We start from the raw sequence: 20,754 nt of genomic DNA on the forward strand, positions 1-20,754 counted from the left end.
TGTTTGTCTTTGGACGTGTAATATCTTTTTTTGCTGGGTTCCAGCATTCTCCTGTATATGGTTGTTCAACAGCTAGTTGTGATTTTGGTGCTTTTGCAGGAGGAGATAAGTCCATATCCTACTACTCTGCCATCTTGAACCAGAAGAAGTTAGGCTTTATTTTTTGTTTTATTACTTTGTTGTTTAGTCACTAAGTCGTGTCCAACTCTTTTGCAACCCCATGGACTGTAGCCCACCAGGCTCCTCTGTCCATGGGATTTCCCAGGCAAGAATGGGTTGTCATTTCCTTCTCCAGGGAATCTTCCCAACTCTTAACATCATTTAATAAGTGAATGAATAAATTTAAGTATAAAATTGAAATTTCTCCATCTGTAGAGAAAAACTTTGCAATAACTAGTTACAAAAAAAATAATGAAAGATGCATCATTTATTATCTGAATCACAAATTATGGTATTTCAGATCTATATATCCACAAATACCCAAATATTTAGCCCTATTTAATGACTTTCGTAGAATGCTGAAGGATTCAAAACAAATTTAAATCCTCTCTTTAAAGGATTATTTTAAACTCATTTATTTTAACTACTACTTAGCCAACCCAAAATACATCAAAAATGTTTGGGTTCCTAAATCAACCAGATTTCACTTTTGTATTTTGTACACTGAACATCAAAGTTGGCATCTTTATAGGTGCTGTTTTCCCTATGTCTAAGTTAACAAACATGCCAAGGAATAGTAGAGAAAATAAAAGGAATACAAATATAACTGTATGTACACGGAAGTCTTATATTCAGCAGTTTTGGTAGTTTATTAAAAGATTGTTTCATATTCTTTTATCATTGTCTCTTAGGATAGTTTGACACCATTCAAAAGATTGTTGTGAACTGTCAATAAGTCAGTGGCTATCTCATCAGGCATGTGTTTCAGAAGATATACAGAATCAGCAGAAGAAGCACCACCAAATAATTAGATTACTTTTTATGCCATCAGAAAGCACAGATGACACATTTAAACTATTTGACATTCATGGATTGCCAGGCCTTGGTGTACCCTACAAACTTCCACTTCTGTTCAAGAAGACTGTTACCACTCCTAAGTTGAAAGCTAATGTGGATCCCTCAAAGCATCTACTTCTATTTGTCTATGTATGTTCATCTTTTCAAATGCATTCTTATCATATTATGGGTCTATAAAACATTTAACATCTAAAACATCTTGCTTTTGACCTGTAGGAAAAATAGTATAACATTAAAAAAAAAATTGAGGCCAATATTGCAAAGGCAAATTATAAATAGTTGAACCCATATAGCCTACTTTGACTGTCTTTATCAGATACTTAATGTCAAAACTGACTTTTGGTCTGAACATATATCTTCTGCCTTAATTCCTTAGCTCGTCTTGGGAGTGAGCACATTTAGATGTGCACTGACACACTCCAAAGTAACCCCACAATCTATCTGCAGCATGCTAGGGTATTCACAGCTCAAGCCTGTTGGAAGATGTAATAAATTCATAGTATGCTAAAGGTACTGGAGAAATGCTTATGGCTCACAGGATAGGATCAGATATAGAGAAATATGTTTAATACAAGTTTCTGTTTTGTATTTAAAGTCAGTGCAATTTTTAGAACAACAAAAAAGGTAATCAAGTAAATCCTCTAGGTATAATCATTTGACAGTTTCTTCATAAAAAAAAAAGTGTCTCATAGATGTCTAAGTATAGTCATTTACCTTTGGACTTGCTTCCTTTTCATGGAAGCAAGTTCCATGAAACTTGCTTCCCAAATTACCCAAACTACCTCCCAAATTTCATTTTTCATGTTCAGACATGACTGTGAAAAAAACCCTGTGCCTCAGTAACAAATGAACATACCTTTCATGCATGTAGTCAACTCCCAGCAACAGCTGGATAAACCATTCTATTATCTGACTCTCTGGAAAGGTTTTTCCAACTTCTTTATATTCTTGAATTTTACAGTCCAGATCTCGACCCTGAAACAAAACAGTGTGTGTGTGTATATTCATATATTTATGTTTCCATTAAGGGCTTCCCTGGTGGCTCAGAGGTTAAAGCCTCTGCCTCCAATGCTGGAGACCCGGGTTTGATCCCTGGGTCGGGAAGATCCCCTGGAGAAGGAAATGGCAACCCACTCCAATATTCTTGCCTGGAGAATCCCATGGACAGAGGAGCCTGGTAGGCTACAGTCCACGGTGGCAAAGAGTTAGACACAACTGAGCGACTTCACTTTCACTTTCAGTTATTAATACTATCACTGCAAGACCTCTCAACTTGGCCAAAAGCTGCCAGCCTCTGGAACCCTCTTCTTAACTAGGCATCCCTTTTGGTCAAAAAATACTTGAACAAATGTTAACATATTTCTAACAGCTCAAAGTCACATTCCTAGAATGACCATAGTCTGCCTTAATGTGCCTGTTTGAGAAAACCCAAGGCTGCCAAAAAAAATTGTTCCAGCCACACCTCAAGATGGAGCCCCTGTTCCCTACTCACTGGGGAGGGCAGGAGCCCAACTTCAATAAGTGCCAGCTAGCAAAATCAGATGGTTCAGAGGAACCAACTGCCTTCCCACTTTTTGAGTCATATTTCAGCTCCCTGAATGCTCAGGCCCCTGCCTGCATTGCCTCCTCTGCCTCCACTCCATTGTTGTTCAGTCACTACGGCATGTCCAACTCTTTATGACCATATGGACTGCAGTATACCAGACTTTCCTGTCCTTCACTATCTCCCAGAGTTTGCTCAAATTCATGCCCATTGAGTAGGTGATGCCATCCAACCATCTCATCTTTTGCTGCCCTCTTCTCTGGCCCTCAATCTTAGTGTCAGCATTAGGGTCTTTTCCAGTGAGTCAGCTCTTTACATCAGGTCGCCAAAGTACTGGAGCTTCAGCTTCAGCATCAGTCCTTCCAATGAATATTTAGGTTTGTCTGGTTTGATCTCCTTGCAGTCCAAGGGACTCTCAAGAGTCTCCTCTAGTACCACAGTTGAAAAGCATCAGTTCTTCAGCGCTCAGCCTTCTTTATGGTCCAACTTTCAAATTCATACATGACTACTGGAAAACCACAGCTTTGACTATAGGGACCTTTGTCAGCACTGTGTCCACTTTATGTGGACTTTATCCATTCCATTACTCTCCCTTTAAATTGCCTAGTCACTTCGTGCACAGCACAGTAGAGCTCAGTTCTTTCTACTCCCATCAGTGTTTACTGAAGAAACTCTGTCTTTAGCACTTTATCTCACGCCAGAACAAAATTCTTCTAACGGGTATTAGCTTTTATTATATTACCTAAATATTACCTAAAAATTGTTTTTAATATGTACCCACATAAAATAGGAATAATTCCCTTATTCCCATAATTCTTAAGCTTAGAATTTTACATAACTATAAACCCGCCAGAAAAACATCTATTTCTGCTTTATTGACTATGCCAAAGCCTTTGACTGTGTGGATCACAATGAACTGTGGAAAATTCTTAAACAGATGGAAATACCAGACCATCTGACCTGTCTCTTGAGAAACCTATATGCAGGTCAGGAAGCAACAGTTAGAACTGGACATGGAACAACAGACTGGTTCCAAATAGGAAAAGGAGTACATCAAGGTTGTGTATTGTCACCCTGCTTATTTAACTTATATGCAGAGTACATCATGAGAAACACTGGGCTGGAAGAAGCACAAGCTGGAATCAAGATTGCCGGGAGAAACATCAATAACCTCAGATATGCAGATGACGCCACTCTATGGCAGAAAGTGAAGAGGAAGTAAAAAGCCTCTTGATGAAAGTGAAGGAGGAGAGTGGAAAAGTTGGCTTAAAGCTCAACATTCAGAAAGCGAAGATCATGGCATCTGGTCCCATCACTTCATGGGAAGTAGATGGGGAAACAGTGGAAACAGTTGCAGACTTTATTTTTGGGGGCTCCAAAATCACTGCAGATGTTGATTGCAGCCATGAAATTAAAAGACACTTACTCCTTGGAAGAAAAGTTATGACCAACCTAGACAGCATATTAAAAAGCAGAGACATTACTTTGCCAACAAAGGTCCGTCTAGTCAAAGCTATAATAATAATATAATTGACACTTCAAAGTGAAATGTCAAAAGAAGGGTGTACACAAACACTCTTCTCAGGTAGACACATAAGAATAACAAATGTACTAGTTTTTAGCATTAAGGAAAGGACATATTCTACTGACAAGAGGACAGAATGCCAAAAAATTAAATTAATTGGAGAGCTGGGTCTTATTCTCCTTAAGTTATTCCCCACCCTGAAGTTTTCATTCTGCATATTTATCTGTAAGAAAAGCTATTTGTCTTGTATTTACTTTGTTCTTTAATAAACACTCTGTAGATTTTCTTAGGATTTAATTAAGGTGGTCAAACCACTCACAAATTAAGACACAAGGAATTTCATACAAAAAGAAAGAAACAATTTTTTGTGAAGTAGTCTGATTTTAATTGAGCAATACAAAAGCATTTATTTCTTTTGTTAAGCCATCATAGAAGTAAAAATCAAATGTTTTGGATGAAATGTCACAGTTTGGTTTCACAAGTTCTTATTACAGTATCTGTAGGCCCGTTCTGTTTCCTTGACTTCATATTTGAGAAATATTTAGCAATGACTTTTATTGCTAAAGCCACTCTAATGAGAAGGTTCAAGAAGACTTTAACTTAAGCCAATATTAATGTTGTTCTAAGTCTATGCCGCTGACAGAAAATGTTTTCCTTCACTGACGTCATCCCCTTGAAAGTTTCAGTAAAAGCCCTGATGTTAAATTCTAAGGTTTCAAAAATCTGTAACCCAAAATGTGCCAATTGATGGATTAATGGTCTTGCCTCCTTCCACCATCCAAGTTAACCAACATGAGATTGAAATGCCAAAACCTTGAAGAAATGAAGAGCAACTCAAATACAGTGTCTGAACTCCATCTTTGATTGCCATTAAAAAGTTTTAAATCTTAAAAGGATTTCATTTTAAAAGTTAATCTGTTTTTTTAAGTCATCAATAGAAGCACTTATATCCGGCTTAAAGGAGGGGGGAGAGCCTTCTCAGAGCCTGGGTACAATGCAACTGCAATGTTCAGCGCATACACAAAAGGCAAAATAATCTCAGAATTTCAGGGCTAGAAGCAGTTTGAAAAATTGTTCTGCCCTACTTCTTCATTTTAAAATGAAAGAGCTGCCCCTGATTAATTTTCTGGGCTGACATCTTAAGATTCAGCTCCCTCATACTCTACATCACTCCCTCACACTCTACATCTCCTTTAAATAATGTTCTGACACATCCTTCCAGGAGGCCTCAAAATTTTGCATGTGTCAGACACATTCAAGTAGAGTGTTTAAAATGTATATTCCTGGGCTGTATCAACAGAGGCTCTGATTTGGTAAATTAGGAGAGAACCAAAGAATTGTGTATTTTTAACAAGCATCCTAAGTGACTTTGGGACAGGTTATAGACCACACTTTAAGAAAATGCTGTTAGATAATAACACAGATGGGCCAAATATCTCACCTACTAATGGGAACATTTTGTCCAATAGTTTGAAAAATTTTAAAGGCAAAAGATGTATTTGAGAAAGTCAATGTTGAATAAGATTTTATAATCATATGCTTTTAAATTTGTAAATGGAGTTCATAAAAAGTGGGGAAAATGTCAAACCATGTTATGTTCTTAAACGCAAAATAAGGAGACCCAGTTTCTAAATGGTTACTAAAGAATACCTTGTAGTATCATGCTGTTTATGTCTGATAATATAACTGAGCACTCTTGGGTTTAGTTGCCAATTTTCTTCCAAATCCTTTTAGTGCATGTTTCTTCCTGCTGAGGTAAATGTACATGAATTGGAATAAAATGATACAACTTACTTTTTCTTAAGAAGTGACATAAAATAATGCTTTCATCTATAAATGTGATGCCAAAGTCCACATACTTTCTACTTTCAAACCCTATATAGTCTCCTATTGATAGAAAATACAATAATTAATTAAATCATCATTACATTAAGGCATATTTGTGTATTCAAATTGATACACATGTATTTCTGTGTGTATGCATATGCATGAATTATATAAATAGAGGTAGATAAAGACACAAAATATAAGTGAGAATAAGCCAAGGGAAGGAGCAGCTTTCATGTGCAACATGATGACCTGGTGAGCACGTGCACTGTGAGATGACTGCCACAGTCAGGTTGATTGACACATCCAATATCTCAGATGGCTCCTGTGTGCATGCATCTGTGTGTGTGTGTGTGTGCACACGCATGTGTTTTGAGAGCACTTAAGATATATTCTCTTAACAAATTTCAGGTGTACACTGCAGTATTGCAAAGTGTTATTTTCATATTTTGCATAATTCACAAAGACAGGCTTGATTAGTGTGGCTGTGTTGAAATCTATCTTTAGTTTAGAGCCACCATCTGAAACATGTTTGGTTAGCACTGCTGATATGAACAATAAAACAATCCAACTGTATTAGTTCATGTCAGGTAGAAAGAGATAATTTCATGTTTGGGAAGATAGGAACCATGAACTAGTTGGTTGACTCCATTAAATATTAACGGAGGAACAGGAGTAAGCCAAGTAAGAAAAAAAAAAAAAAGAGCACTTTCCTTGTTCCCCTGTGACCCTGGTCCTGCTCTGGATGAAATCCAACATTCCAGACATGAGATTGCCAGAAAATCACTCCACCTCTCCAGAGTCCCATTTCCTCATCTACAAAATGTAACTAAGAAATAAGAACAAAATTCTAGCAATCAGAATCCAACAATACATTAAAAAGATCATACACCATGACCAAGTGGGCTTTATCCCAGGCATGCAAGGATTCTTCAATATCCGCAAATCAATCAATGTAATTCACCACATTAACAAATTGAAAAATAAAAACCATATGATCATCTCAATAGATGCAGAGAAAGCCTTTGACAAAATTCAACATCCATTTATGATAAAAACTCTCCAGAAAGCAGGAATAGAAGGAACATACCTCAACATAATAAAAGCTATATATGACAAACCCACAGCAAACATTATCCTCAATGGTGAAAAATTGAAAGCATTTCCCCGAAAGTCAGGAACAAGACAAGGATGCCCACCCTCACCATTACTATTCAACATAGTTTTGGAAGTTTTGGCCACAGCAATCAGAGCAGAAAAAGAAATAAAAGGAATCCAAGTTGGAAAAGAAGAAGTAAAACTCTCACTGTTTGCAGATGACATGATCCTCTACATAGAAAACCCTAAAGATTCCACCAGAAAATTACTAGAGCTAATCAATGAATACAGTAAAGTTTCAGGATATAAAATTAACACACAGAAATCCCTTGCATTCCTATACACTAATAATGAGAAAACAGAAAGAGAAATTAAGGAAACAATTCCATTCACCATTGCAACGGAAAGAATAAAATACTTAGGAATATATCTACCTAAAGAAACTAAAGACCTATATATAGAAAACTATAAAACACTGGTGAAAGAAATCAAAGAGGACACTAATAGATGGAGAAATATACCATGTTCATGAATTGGAAGAATCAGTATAGGGAAAATGAGTATACTACCCAAAGCAATCTATAGATTCAATGCAATCCCTATCAAGCTACCAACAGTAGTTTTCACAGAGCTAGAACAAATAATTTCACAATTTGTATGGAAATACAAAAAACCTCGAATAGCCAAAGCGATCTTGAGAAAGAAGAATGGATCTGGAGGAATCAACCTGCCTGACTTCAGGCTTTACTACAAAGCCACAGTCATCAGGACAGCATGGTACTGGCACAAAGACAGAAATATAGATCAAAGGAACAAAATAGAAAGCCCAGAGATAAACCCATGCACCTATGGACACCTTATCTTTGACAAAGGAGGCAAGAATATACAGTGGATTAAAGACAATCTCTTTAACGAGTGGTGCTGGTAAAGCTGGTCAACCACTTGTAAAAGAATGAAACTGGAACACTTTCTAACACCATACACAAAAATAAACTCAAAATGGATTAAAGATCTAAACGTAAGACCAGAAACTATAAAACTCCTAGAGGAGAACATAGGCAAAACACTCTCCAACATAAATCACAGCAGGATCCTCTATGACCCACCTCCCAGAATATTGGAAATAAAAGGAAAAATAAACAAATGGGACCTAATCAAAATTAAAAGCTTCTGCACAACAAAGGAAACTATAAGCAAGGTGAAAAGACAGCCTTCAGAATGAGAGAAAATAATAGCAAATGAAGCAACTGACAAACAACTAATCTCAAAAATATACAAGCAACTCCTGCAGCTCAATTCCAGAAAAATAAATGACCCAATCAAAATATGGGCCAAAGAACTAAATAGACATTTCTCCAAAGAAGACATACAGATGGCTAACAAACACATGAAAAGATGCTCAACATCACTCATTATCAGATAAATGCAAATCAAAACCACAATAAGGTACCATTTCACGCCAGTCAGAATGGCTGCGATCCAAAAGTCTACAAGCAATAAATGCTGGACAGGGTGTGGAGAAAAGGGAACCCTCTTACACTGTTGGTGGGAATGCAAACTAGTACAGCCACTATGGAGAACAGTGTGGAGATTCCTTAAAAAACTGGAAATAGAACTGCCTTATGACCCAGCAATCCCACTGCTGGGCATACACACCGAGGAAACCAGAACTGAAAGAGACACGTGCACCCCAGTGTTCATCGCAGCACTGTTTATAATAGCCAGGACATGGAAGCAACCTAGATGTCCATCAGCAGAGGAATGGATAAGAAAGCTGTGGTACATATACACAATGGAGTATTACTCAGCCATTAAAAAGAATACATTTGAATCAGTTCTAATGAGGTGGATGAAACTGGAGCCGATTATACAGAGTGAAGTAAGCCAGAAAGAAAAACAGCAATATAGTATACTAACACATATATATGGAATTTAGAAAGATGGTAATCATAACCCTGTATGCAAGACAGCAAAAGAGGCACAGATGTATAGAACAGTCTTTTGGACTCTGTGGGAGAGGGAGAGGGTGGGATGATTTAGGAGAGTGGCATTGAAACATGTATAATATCATATAAGAAACGAATCGCCAGTCCAGGTTCAATGCAGGATACAGGATGCTTGGGGCTGGTGCACTGGGATGACCCAGAGGGAAGGTACGGGGAGGGAGTGGGGAGGGGGGTTCAGGATGGGGAACATGTGTACACCCGTGGTGGATTCATGTTGATATATGGCAAAACCAATACAATACTGTAAAGTAATTAGCCTCCAATTAAAATAAATAAATTTAAATTAAAAAAAAAAAAAAAGAATCTACTTCTCTTTGAAAAAGAATGGGGGCATGGTTAGAGGACACAGGAGCCAATTTGAAGAAGCCCCACCAGCCAAAGCTGTGCCAAATTAAGAAACAAAATAATAATGATAGCATCGGGCAATAACCCATAGAATAAAATAAATATCCACGAGTCCATACTGATATGAATAATTGAATAAAGACATCAACGGAGGGGAAGGAACAATGGGATAGCTCTTTCTAACAGAAGAACCCTAATTAGTAAATGTAGAAAGAATGAGGAAAATTCATAATCATAATTAGGCAAACATAACATTAAAGCAGCTCCAGGCAACTACCACTAAAAAAAATGCAAATATCAGGGCATGAAAGTTTGAAAAGAAATAGGATAGAAAGTTGCTCAGGGAACCAGAAGAACAAGACGGGGTAATTTTCATGAATAAGAGCACCCAGCTAATGGCCTGAGTAGAAAACCACACCAACCAGCAGGGCCCGCCAGATTCCCCCGTCACCAGCTCCCTGCTCCCCTATCCCCCGCCCTGTTCACAGCTGAGCCTTATCTTTGCTCAGTGATCCATAAATGCTGACTCAGTTTTCATTTATGACTCTGCCTTTCTGTTTCTACACTGGCCATCCTCCCTTTTTTGCAGTTCTCTGCCCTGGCATCCCATTAGGTCACCTGGAGAGCTTTCAAAAGTCCTTCTGGGTCATACTCCAGACCAATTAAATCAGACTTTCTGGATGAGGGCTTCAGCCCTCAGGAGTTTTGAAAGCTTTCCAGATGATTCCAGAGTGCAGCCAAGGTTGAGCACTACCACTATATTGATATAATTTTTATTTAGCCATGTTAATATCACAGTTGAAGAAAAAGACAAGTCCAACCTTCTCTGCTTTCTGGCAAAGTGATTTCAACATATATGACAGACAGAAGGACACAGTATTTAATCTTCTACACATCGGCACTTGACAGAAATAAGGTGGGAAGCAGCTGGAAGCAAATGGTAAAGAATTCGTCAAAAGGAAAGAAATTTCCTGAGTACTAACTTCTTTGTGGCTCACTACACGGGTTCATGATGAGACACAAAAATGAATTAGAAAAAGATCAGTCCCACATGCTGAGAGTCTAAGATGGATTATACTATGTATAATGTGCTAAGTGTCACCCAGCTGAAACGCTATGAGAGTCAGGGATTGAGTGAGGGGTGATTTTCAGCCAGGAGATAACAGGAGTCTTTGTAGAGGGGGTGGCATTTCACAGGACCTGGGAGGATGGGTGGGAAGTGAAAACTTGGAGCCAGGAGGAAGAATGTTGTGAAAGGGCAGAGATAGAGAAGTGTGAGACTGTGGATAGGAGGCAGGGGACAGCAGGTAGTCCCATTTCCCGGGGTGGAAGAGAATAAAGACACCAATATTTGAAATATCCTGTCACTTTTGTAGTTTGGGTACTATTCCCCATTGAAGATTTGGTTACATCTTGACAGGAACTTGTGAGAATCAGGTTATTTGCTTTTTACATTCATAACTGGTCTTCCCTGGTGGTTCCGTGATAAAGAATCTGCCTGCAATGTAGGAGACTCAGGTTCAATCCCTAGGCCAGGAAGATCCCCTAGAAAAGGAAATGGCAACCCACTCCAGTATTCTTACCTGGGAAATTCCATGGACAGAGAAGCCTGGCAGGCTACAGTCCCTGGGGTCACAAACAGCCAAACACCATGTTGAACTAAACAACAACACAACACTCATAACCTGATGTGACAAGTCCAAAGCGCTGGGTGGTGAATATAAGGGGCCTCGTGAATGCATTTATATGTATTTCAATCTTGAAAGGCCTCAGATTAAATTACAGAGGAGGAAACTTGGAGATTAAAAAACACCAGCTATTTCAATGGTGATAACATTCCCTATGAGGTGCAAGTCTGGCCATCTGCCATTTCCAATATTATTACTTTACCTCAATAAAAAGAGGATAATACCAGGCTTCTGTGAGTTAAGATGAAGTTTGGGTGTGAAGATGAGAAATATCTCTGTTAGCAAGGAGAAATAGCGACCCACATGTCGTCATCCCTCCGAGTCACGAAAGTGCGTGCTGACAGCTCAGCAGGTGGAGCCAGGAAGCCCTGCAGCTCTTCCCTGGCTGCTGGCCAAGGCCATTACCATGGCAACACCCCTGGGGTGGGAGGGGCATCTTAGCCTGCGGAAACCACCCGCATTTAAAAAGTAACACAAATGATCCTGGATTGGATCCTGCGGGAGAAAAAAATTCCTATAGAAATGTCCTTTTTAAAGATATAATTGGGACAGATGGGCTCAATTTGAGTGTGAACTGTGGGTTAGATGGGTGTTCCCCAAATTTCAGTGTGCTTCAGGCTCACCTGGTGGGCTTGGCAAAACACAGATGGCCAGACCCCACCCCCAGAGTTTACAGATTCATTATGGCTGAGGTGGAAGCTAACAACCTGTGTTTCTCACTAAAGATTCCGAGTGATGCTGATGCTGCTGGTATGGGGTCGCACACAGAATCACCGTATGACACAGTGGCATTGCATCAATGTTCATTTCCTGAGTTTGATCTTTTTACTGTAGTTATGTTAAGGAAATATCCTTAGTCTTAGAAAACACTCAGGAGGATTTTGGTTCAGGAAGAAAGTAGATAGATAAACAGAATAATAAAGCAAATGTGGGAAGTAACAACTGGTAAACCTGGATGAAATTAAAGGACACTTATCCCTTGGAAGAGAAGTTATGACCAACCTAGACAGCATATTAAAAAAACAGAGACATTACTTTGCCAACAAAGGTCCATCTAGTCAAAGCTATGGTTTTTCCAGTAGTCATGTATGGATGTGAGAGTTGGACTATAAGGAAAGCTGAGCGCCGAAGAATTGATGCTTTTGAACTGCGGTGTTGGAGAAGAATCTTGAGAGTCCCTTGGACTGCAAGGAGATCCAACCAGTCCATCCGAAAGGAAATCAGTCCTGAATATTCATTGCAAGGGCTGATGCTGAAGCTGAAACTCCAATACTTTGGCCACCTGATGCAAAGAACTGACTCATTTGAAAAGACCCTGCTGGGAAAGATGGAAGGTGGGAGGAGAAGGGGACGAGAGGATGAGATGGTTAGATGGCATCACTGACTCGATGGACATGAGTCTGAGTAAACTCTGGGAGTTGGTGATGGACAGGGAGGCCTGGCGTGCTACAGTCCATGGAGTTGCAAAGGGTCAGACATGACTGGGAGACTGAAATGAACTGAACTGAAATTCGGATGGAGGATATATGGGAGTTCACTGTGTTTTGTAACTTTTCTAGTAGATCCAAATTACATTTAAATTAATAACTAAAAATTAATATAGGAAATAAAGTTATAGTTTATCATCAAGATCTGTTCAATATGGTAGCCACTACCTAAACATGGTTATTTACATTTAAATTAATTTAAATTAAATAAAGTTCAACATTCAGCTCCTCAACCACACTAGCCATACTTCATCAGGTGATAAAGAGTCATGTGTGACTAGCAACTACCATATTGGACAGCGCAAATATTGAGCAGAGAAGGCAATGGCACCCCACTCCAGTACTCTTGCCTGGAAAATCCCATGGATGGAGGAGCCTGGTAGGCTGCAGTCCATGGGGTCGTGAAGAGTTGGACACGACTGAGCGACTTCCCTTTCACTTTTCACTTTCATGCATTGGAGAAGGAAATGGCAACCCACTCCAGTGTTCTTGCCTGGAGAATCCCAGGGACAGAGGAGCCTAGGGGGTTGCCGTCTATGGAGTCGCACAGAGTAGGACACGACTGAAGTGACTTAGCAGCAGCAGCAGCAAATATTGAGCATTACCATCATTACACAAAGGTCCACTGAACAGTTCTCACTACAGTGAAAAATATTTTACAACTGAGAAAGTCTCTGTGGAAAATTCAGTGCGCTGAAAGCAGCAGCAGAGGTAGCAGTAACAGTAAAAGCAATAGGAGTCAGTTGTTTCCCATAGAAGATAGTTTATTAACTGAATGGGGCAAAAAGAAAAAATGATTAAATTATGGCTGATGGATCACAGTGTAGCTGCATTTGTAAATCCCTGGATTTTGCACAGATGAGTGACATAATTGCTGGAGTAGGTGTTCTTAGCCACATTCTGTACACCTCATCATTTTACTGATTTTCTTAACAATCCGTTGGATGAAGGAGATATAATCACTCAAATGTTCTGGTTATTTTTCTTTTTTTCTCCTCCTCCTTCAAGCAGAGGAGGAACAAGATTAATGGGCAAACTCCCAGCAAGGCTGTGCCAGGGAGACTGTCCTGAAGGGGAATAGCTAAGACCTGGACAGTATCAAATTTTCAAATATTCTAACTTGGCTACTGGTTTCATTTTGCATGACACACCAGCTACTGTGTAAAGCAAATCAAGGCTGAGTTTCGTTGCTATCTTTACTCCTTCCGAGTTGCTTCTCCTCCCTCTTCTTTTCTGCATCTCAAATATCCAGCACTCTCTGAGCCAAACAGGCCTGCCACCCACTCTAAAGAGCAACTTCTTTCTTCCTAGCATCATTTCACTTGGGCTCCAGCAACACCCAGATGATGAACTGAACACATTCTAAACACAAGATTCTTTGTTGCATTTGACTTAGGCTAGCTCTCTGAATGTTCTGGGAGATACTTCCTGAGCAGGGTCAAGTTTGGATATTCTCTTTCTGACCCAACTCCTGTAACTCCCCTCTCTCTAGCCTCTCAGGAGTGAACACACAGACCCACATTACGCTGCACCTTGCCAGCCCCATCCCTGGCACCTTTCTCAGCAACTTCATATTCACTTGGGGCTCAGTAAAATGCACAACTATTATCACTTGGGGGAAACATGGAATGGCAGGGAAAACTGCAAATACCTGAGGCCATGAATCACAAGTCAGTTAACATGAAGACTTTTCATGGGGAGAATGAGCTGTATTCCCACTTCCAAGTTTCCATTGGGGAAAATGAACCACAGAGCTAGAATCCAGGACTCCAGCAGTATCCCTCTGCTCTGCCCAGGCCTCTGTTATGGCTTTAAATGTCCATCTAATAATCGAACCATTGTAAGAGGCTTAAGGATACACCCCACAATCCACACACACCAAAAAAATGCTGGATCATTTTTATGCAGCAATTTCTCCTTAAAAATACATCGATTCTGAGTTTTCCCCAAAAAAGAAACCCTTGGTCAGAAAACAGTTTGCCAGTTACATAGAGATGATTACTCTTAGCAGCAAGACACAATATCCCAGGTAATATTTTTATTCACTTTGTGGCTGGCTCATTCAACTTCTGAGATATCTCTTTACAGACACCTTTTTACTATGAAACAGATTTTTATTAATACTTCAAAACCAAAAGGAGAGTCTCACCTCACAGTACTCTGTGATAATGCAGAACTTATCCTGCTCCACAAAGTTTGCATGGAACTTGACAATAGCTGGGTGATTCAGCTTGGAAAGGAGCTGGGCCTCTAAAGTGGCCTGCACAGTCTCATTTGGATTGAGTTCTCCAATACAGATTTCCTTCAGTACCTTTCTGCAGCAAAAAAAAAAAAAAAATTTTAATACATTTAGAACTAAAATAAAGAAAGCTGAGTGCCAAAGAATTAATTCTTTTGAACTGTTGTGTTGGAGAAGACTCTTGAGAGTCCCTTGAACTCCAAGGAGATCCAATCAGTCCATCCTAAAGAAGATCAGCCCTGGGTGTTTACTGGAAGGACTGATGTTGAAGCTGAAACTCCAATACTTTGGCCACCTTATGCGAAGAGCTGACTCATTAGAAAAGACCCTGATGATGGGAAAGATTGAGGGAAGGAGGAGAAGGGGACGACAGAGGATGAGATGGTTGGATGGCATCACCAACTCGATGGACATGGGTTTGGGTGAACTCCGGGAGTTGGCAATGGACAGGGAGGCCTGGCGTGCTGCGGTTCATGGTGTCGCAGAGCTGGACATGACTGAGTGACTAAAGTGAACTGAGAACTAAGATACACATTTAAAGATATGAACAGTGGTACAGGACCATCTAATTAATGCCCAGGCCATAACATACTCAGAGGTCTGCTCCGGCCTGTGACTCCTGGGGACCTGGCCTGCTTCTGTCCTGGTGGGGCCCTCTGCACCTGCCTCCCTCCCCTCTGCTCAAACCAGCAGAGACAGAACTAAGCTTAAGTGGGCATGACCGAGGTGGCTCTCCCTCAGCCGCTAGGTGTCTCCATTTCTCTTTGCCTCTCAGGACATCTCTATTTGTGTCTTTCTCCATCTCTTTGTATATTACCTGCATCTCCTTATCTGCTTTCCTGTTTCTGTCTGCTTTTCTATTTCTCTCATTATTCCTATCTTGGTGTTTCTCTTTCTCTCTCACACACTGTATATTAATACATATATATGTGTGTGTGTGAATATAATTATAAAATCCACTGTGTCTCTGCATCTGATTCTCTTTTTGACTCTCTCCTTTCCTCTCTGACTCTGCATATAAATACACATGCTTCTCTTTGTCTCTCAGCTCTAATATTTTCCAAATCAACTCAATATCAGCAGAATCAATATCTGTTTATTTTCTTTTTAAAACTACCCTTAGCATGTGGTTTGTGGTTTAGTCGCTAAGTCGCATCCGACTCTTGCAATCCCATGGACTGTAGCCTGCCAGTCTCCTCTGTCCGTGGGATTCTCCAGGCAAGAATACTGGAGTGGGTTGCCATTTCCTTCTCCAGGGGATCTTCCCAACCCAGGGATCAAACCCAGGTCTCCTGCATTGCAGGCAGACGCTTTACAGACTGAGCTATAAGGAAAGATCAGGGAAGACCTTTAGCATAGCATACTTTATTTAGGAGTATTTAGGAGCTACCAGTATTGAGGAAAAGAAAAAAATATAAAAACATTGACAGAGGTATTCAAGCATGTATAAATGGAACAAGAGCTCATCATCTCTCCAATTTATTAATTTAAAATTTGTGATAACTAATGAGAAGTGGACCAAAACATTATCTCTTCCCATCTACCGAAAGAAAGACTGATGAACAAACCAATTACAGTCCCACGGTGTAAACAGATTGCCAGGGAGAAGCACTTTAGCACACCAATTATGTGTGCAGACAGATTCCACTGATTAGAAGTGAGCCTTAGCTGTTCATTAAGATAAGTTCTGCAGGACCTGTACTAGAATATATTTTGTAGTAATGTTATTTGAGAGTTTCTACCTATGCATATTAATGAAAATATATTTATAGTAGAAACTCTTAATTAAAGGCCCTATAACCAAATCCTAGATTAACCAGAGCTCTGCAGTCCTTTCTAACAGATGCCCAGGGCTGCCTTTGTTTGTACTGGGGATGCTGCAGCCAGCAGGCACTCTCTGGACCACCTTCCAGTTGAGATATGTGTTTACCCAAGTCACAGTGTCTATTCCCAAACTTGTTTGTGCCACTTGTACCCAGTATTATAAATCTGTAACTTAAATGTGACAAACTGATGAAGGGTGAGTGAGTGTTGTCTCTGCTAGAAAAACTAGGTCAAATGTTTACCACAATGGTTAATAATGACAAGTTGCAAAAAAATTGCTGTTAAGTAACTGTTAAGACAGTTTTTAAATATTCATTTAAAAATGTAAAAATCTAGCATTCTGAACTGAGATTGCTAAATTTTCATTTCATTTTAAAGAAGGTAAACTTAGAAAACTTAATCAAGTTTATGCAAAAAAGATGAAGAGACCTCTCATGAGAGGACGTTAGACATTGGCTGCACATCAAAAAGTGAGAGAAAATGTACAATATTTTCCTTAAATTGGGTATAAATGTTTTAGTTATGCCATTTCATCATTTTAAAGTTGTTCCCTTATATAACCAAGGACTACCTCCAGTCACATCAGACAGGGGCTATCACATGGGTTTTCTTAGGTCTTGAACACCCTACCGGACCCCTACTTGATAACAGAGTAGATTCTAGAGAAATTTTTGCTGGGTATCGTGTTCTATAGAGAGGCTGTTCTAGCAAGAATTTGGTTTAAAATGACCTCATGTTAGTAACAGTGGCATCTCAAACTGTTGGTATAATAAAGGGGCTTGAAATGACGGATGCAGCTGTTCTCCTGTAATGCCTAAAGATGATGACGCTGCAGCCAAATGACATCTTCATGGTGTTTTTCCAGTACACACCATGTCCCAGCCAACTTGCAGTTGTAAAAGTCACAGTGGTTAACATGTATGGCGATACAAAGTCACACACAAACCTGCAGTATTCTCTTACTGGGAAGGAACAAATGCTATCCGAAGCTTTAAGATGCTTAGTTTTTCCTTGCAAACATCAACTACTGTGCAACAGAGCATGGGATTTTACATACATACTTCGATTTTATCTAAGCCCTATCTGGCAGCCTGATGATAAAGCATCAAATCTCATTTGTCCACAGCTTTGCAGATAAAGGAAGGGCTATCAAGGCAGGTAACATCTAATACAATCATCTTTAGCAGAAGCCAAGATATTTGACCTTTCTTACCTAAAACTGATGGAGGAAACTCATTGCATGTCACATAGTGTGAGTCATATCAGCTAAGAAGAGCAAAGAAACCAAGTCAAGAAGCTTGCCCCTACTCAGTGACACTCAGTCTGTCAACCACTGCTAAGTAACATGACAGATATTTATTTTATCAGAACTTCAGCTATTTGGGAGAAACTTTTTAGCAGCTGCAAAGACAGGCACCCCCTCAGACTCACTAATTTTGTAAAGTTTCTGTTCTCTTTCCTGAGCGGCAATGTTTCTTTCTAGTGAACTGACAAACTTTGGAGAGTGACTGGAAATCCGGATAACTACAGCTAATTTCACTCCCGCCAAATTGGCCCACTTTCCATATAAATGGGGTAGGTGATATCTTTGAGATCTTCAGGGTTGTTTTCCTCCAAATTTCCCTGTAGCCTTTCACATATTTCCCATTGAACAAGTAGCATAGGCTGTGTCAGGAAAAAGATGACACCACAAACCACAGAGAACATGAGTCAAATTCCCAGCTTTTGATTCTCCAAGGAGAGACCAAGGCCAAAGAGAAAAGATCTGAAGGAGCCCCTGACCAATGGGATGAGGGTCCTCCCTGCCCGAAGTGAGAAAGAGACCCTCAGAACCAGATGGAGCAGGGGCAAGAACATTAGGTACACTGAGCCCTTGAAAATAGTTCATGCTCCCCAAACTAGGTCCAGAGGAGGGGGGCAGGGACAGAACTCCCAGATGGGAAGGGGAGCCCCAGAGCAGAAGTCATGGCTGTCTTTCCAAAGCAGGAACTGCACACTTCCTTGTGTCCAGCAAGGGATAGGAGTGCAGGAAAGATCTTCAAGGGGCAAGTAAGTCAAACGGCCTAAGAACTCTGGAACCTCAGTGAGGAGTGCAGAAGCACCTCTGTGTGTCTGTGGTATAGTGAGCTCTGAGGATTCGTGACCCCTGCCCTTGGGTCTCTTGGAGAAGCCAACAGATCAGTGTGCACAAATGTGTGTCTATGTTTGTATTTACTAAAACTTCAAACCAAGATGGGTGCTATAAAGTTAGGGTGAGCGATGCGTGAGGCCCTCCTGATTTAAGCTGCCATGACTCTCTAATTTGATCAGCAGCTACTGCACCCACTGAGGGCAAAGTCACAGGAAATAGATATTAACCTCAGCTTAAATAAGAGAATAACTTTTTGCTTTTTGAAAAAATTTAAATATTCACCTATTTAACAGATTATTCAATCTGCTTAGGACTTCCAAGAGTTTCCATCCATCTATTAAGGCAGCAATTATTTTAACTAATCCTTTCTTTAATGGTCAGCTCTTATTTTTCTAGTTCATAAGAAAATATAGCTTTATTATAGAAAAATCTGAAAACAAAACATAGATCACAATCCACCACAGAGATAATCAACATTAACAATTTTGTATATTTCATTCTCATCTTTTTGCTACACATTTTTTTAACACTAGAGGCCAAGCAATTTAGACAATTTGCCTGCTATTTTCATGAGACGTTATTGTAGCAGACATCTGTCATGTTAGCTGCACAGCATCTTAGACAGCCTCCCTACACTGTAGTAGATCCCTGGGCTGTGGGGTCCTGCCTTCCATAGATAAAAGCAAACAGACAGCAAACAATTCCTGTATCTCCCGCCTGCCTTGAGTTGGGATGCCAATGTGGGACATAGGTTCTGCCAGTCAATTGGACCAACCTGGGACCCTGCCTTGGGGGTGAGCTTGAGGGACAGGGTGGGCACAGGACCCTCCCACACACACCATCCTAAGAAATGGCATGGGCTTGGGGGCAGTGGTAGTAGGCCACTTCCATGGTGTGGTTCCAGCTGACATCCCTGGAAATTTGGCCTTCACTAACTCCCAGCCCCCTCAGCTGTAAGAGCCATCTGTGTTCAGCACACATCCCCCTCTGCCTCCACTGTGTAGCAGGTGACTGCTCATATCTGCATCTGGAGTCCTGACCCACGTGATTATGTGTCGCAGAAGCACCGTGAGCTAGTCCCATACTAGCTCTTACTTTGAGATCATTAAAACTGAACCTCCAAAACTTTGATACATTTAGGTTAATTTTTGTTCCTTTGTGTCTTAAAACTTAGGATCTTCTGAGGGATTTAGGGACATTTATGGGTAGAAGGAAATTTGGAAAACTCAGCAAATTTGGAAAACTCAGCAGTGGCCACAGGACTGGAAAAGGTCAGCTTTCATTCCAATCCCAAAGAAAGGCAATGCCAAAGAATGATCAAACTACCACACAATTGCACTCATCTCACACACTAGTAAAGTAATGCTCAAAATTCTCCAAGCCAGGCTTCAGCAATACATGAACCATGAACTTCCAGATGTTCAAGCTGGTTTTAGAAAAGGCAGAGGAACCAGAAACCAAATTGCCAACATCTGCTGGATCATGGATAAAGCAAGAGAGTTCCAGAGAAACATCTATTTCTGCTTTGTTGACTATGCCAAAGCCTTTGACTGTGTGGATCACAATAAACTGTGGGAAATTCTCAAATAGATGGGAATACCAGACCACCTGACCTACCTCTTGAGAAATCTGTATACAGGTCAGGAAGCAACAGTTAGAACTGGACATGGAACAACAGATTGGTTCCAAATAGGAAAAGGAGTACGTCAGGGCTGTATATTGTCACCCTGCTTATTTAACTTCTGTGCAGAGTACATCATGAGAAATGCTGGACTGGAAGAAACACAAGCTGGAATCAAGATTGCCGGGAGAAATATCAATAACCTCAGATATGCAGATGACACCACCCTTATGGCAGAAAGTGAAGAGGAACTAAAAAGCCTGTTGATGAAGGTGAAAGAGGAGTGGCATCTGGTCCCATCACTTCATGGGAAATAGATGGGAAACAGTGGAAACAGTGTCAGACTTTATTTTGGGGGCTCCTAAATTACTGCAGATGGTGATTGCAGCCATGAAATTAAAAG

The 20,754-nt window shown here is 40.2% G+C and overlaps 1 protein-coding gene across 1 annotated transcript in view; it reads right to left on the minus strand.

Moving 5' to 3' along the window:
* The window catches only part of NEK11 (NIMA related kinase 11), a 265,196-nt gene that overhangs the window by 189,577 nt on the left and 54,865 nt on the right, over positions 1 to 20,754 (minus strand). Inside the window, exons 4-5 of the mRNA XM_055569707.1 lie at positions 14,686 to 14,851; positions 1,874 to 1,992 (exon numbers count right to left, since the gene is read on the minus strand). Of these exons, the coding sequence (XP_055425682.1) occupies positions 1,874 to 1,992; positions 14,686 to 14,851 (285 nt within the window). The remainder of the gene's footprint in view (positions 1 to 1,873; positions 1,993 to 14,685; positions 14,852 to 20,754) is intronic.

This window comes from Bubalus kerabau, chromosome 2, assembly GCF_029407905.1.
Source record: "Bubalus kerabau isolate K-KA32 ecotype Philippines breed swamp buffalo chromosome 2, PCC_UOA_SB_1v2, whole genome shotgun sequence".
Classification (NCBI taxonomy): Eukaryota; Metazoa; Chordata; class Mammalia; order Artiodactyla; family Bovidae; genus Bubalus; species Bubalus kerabau.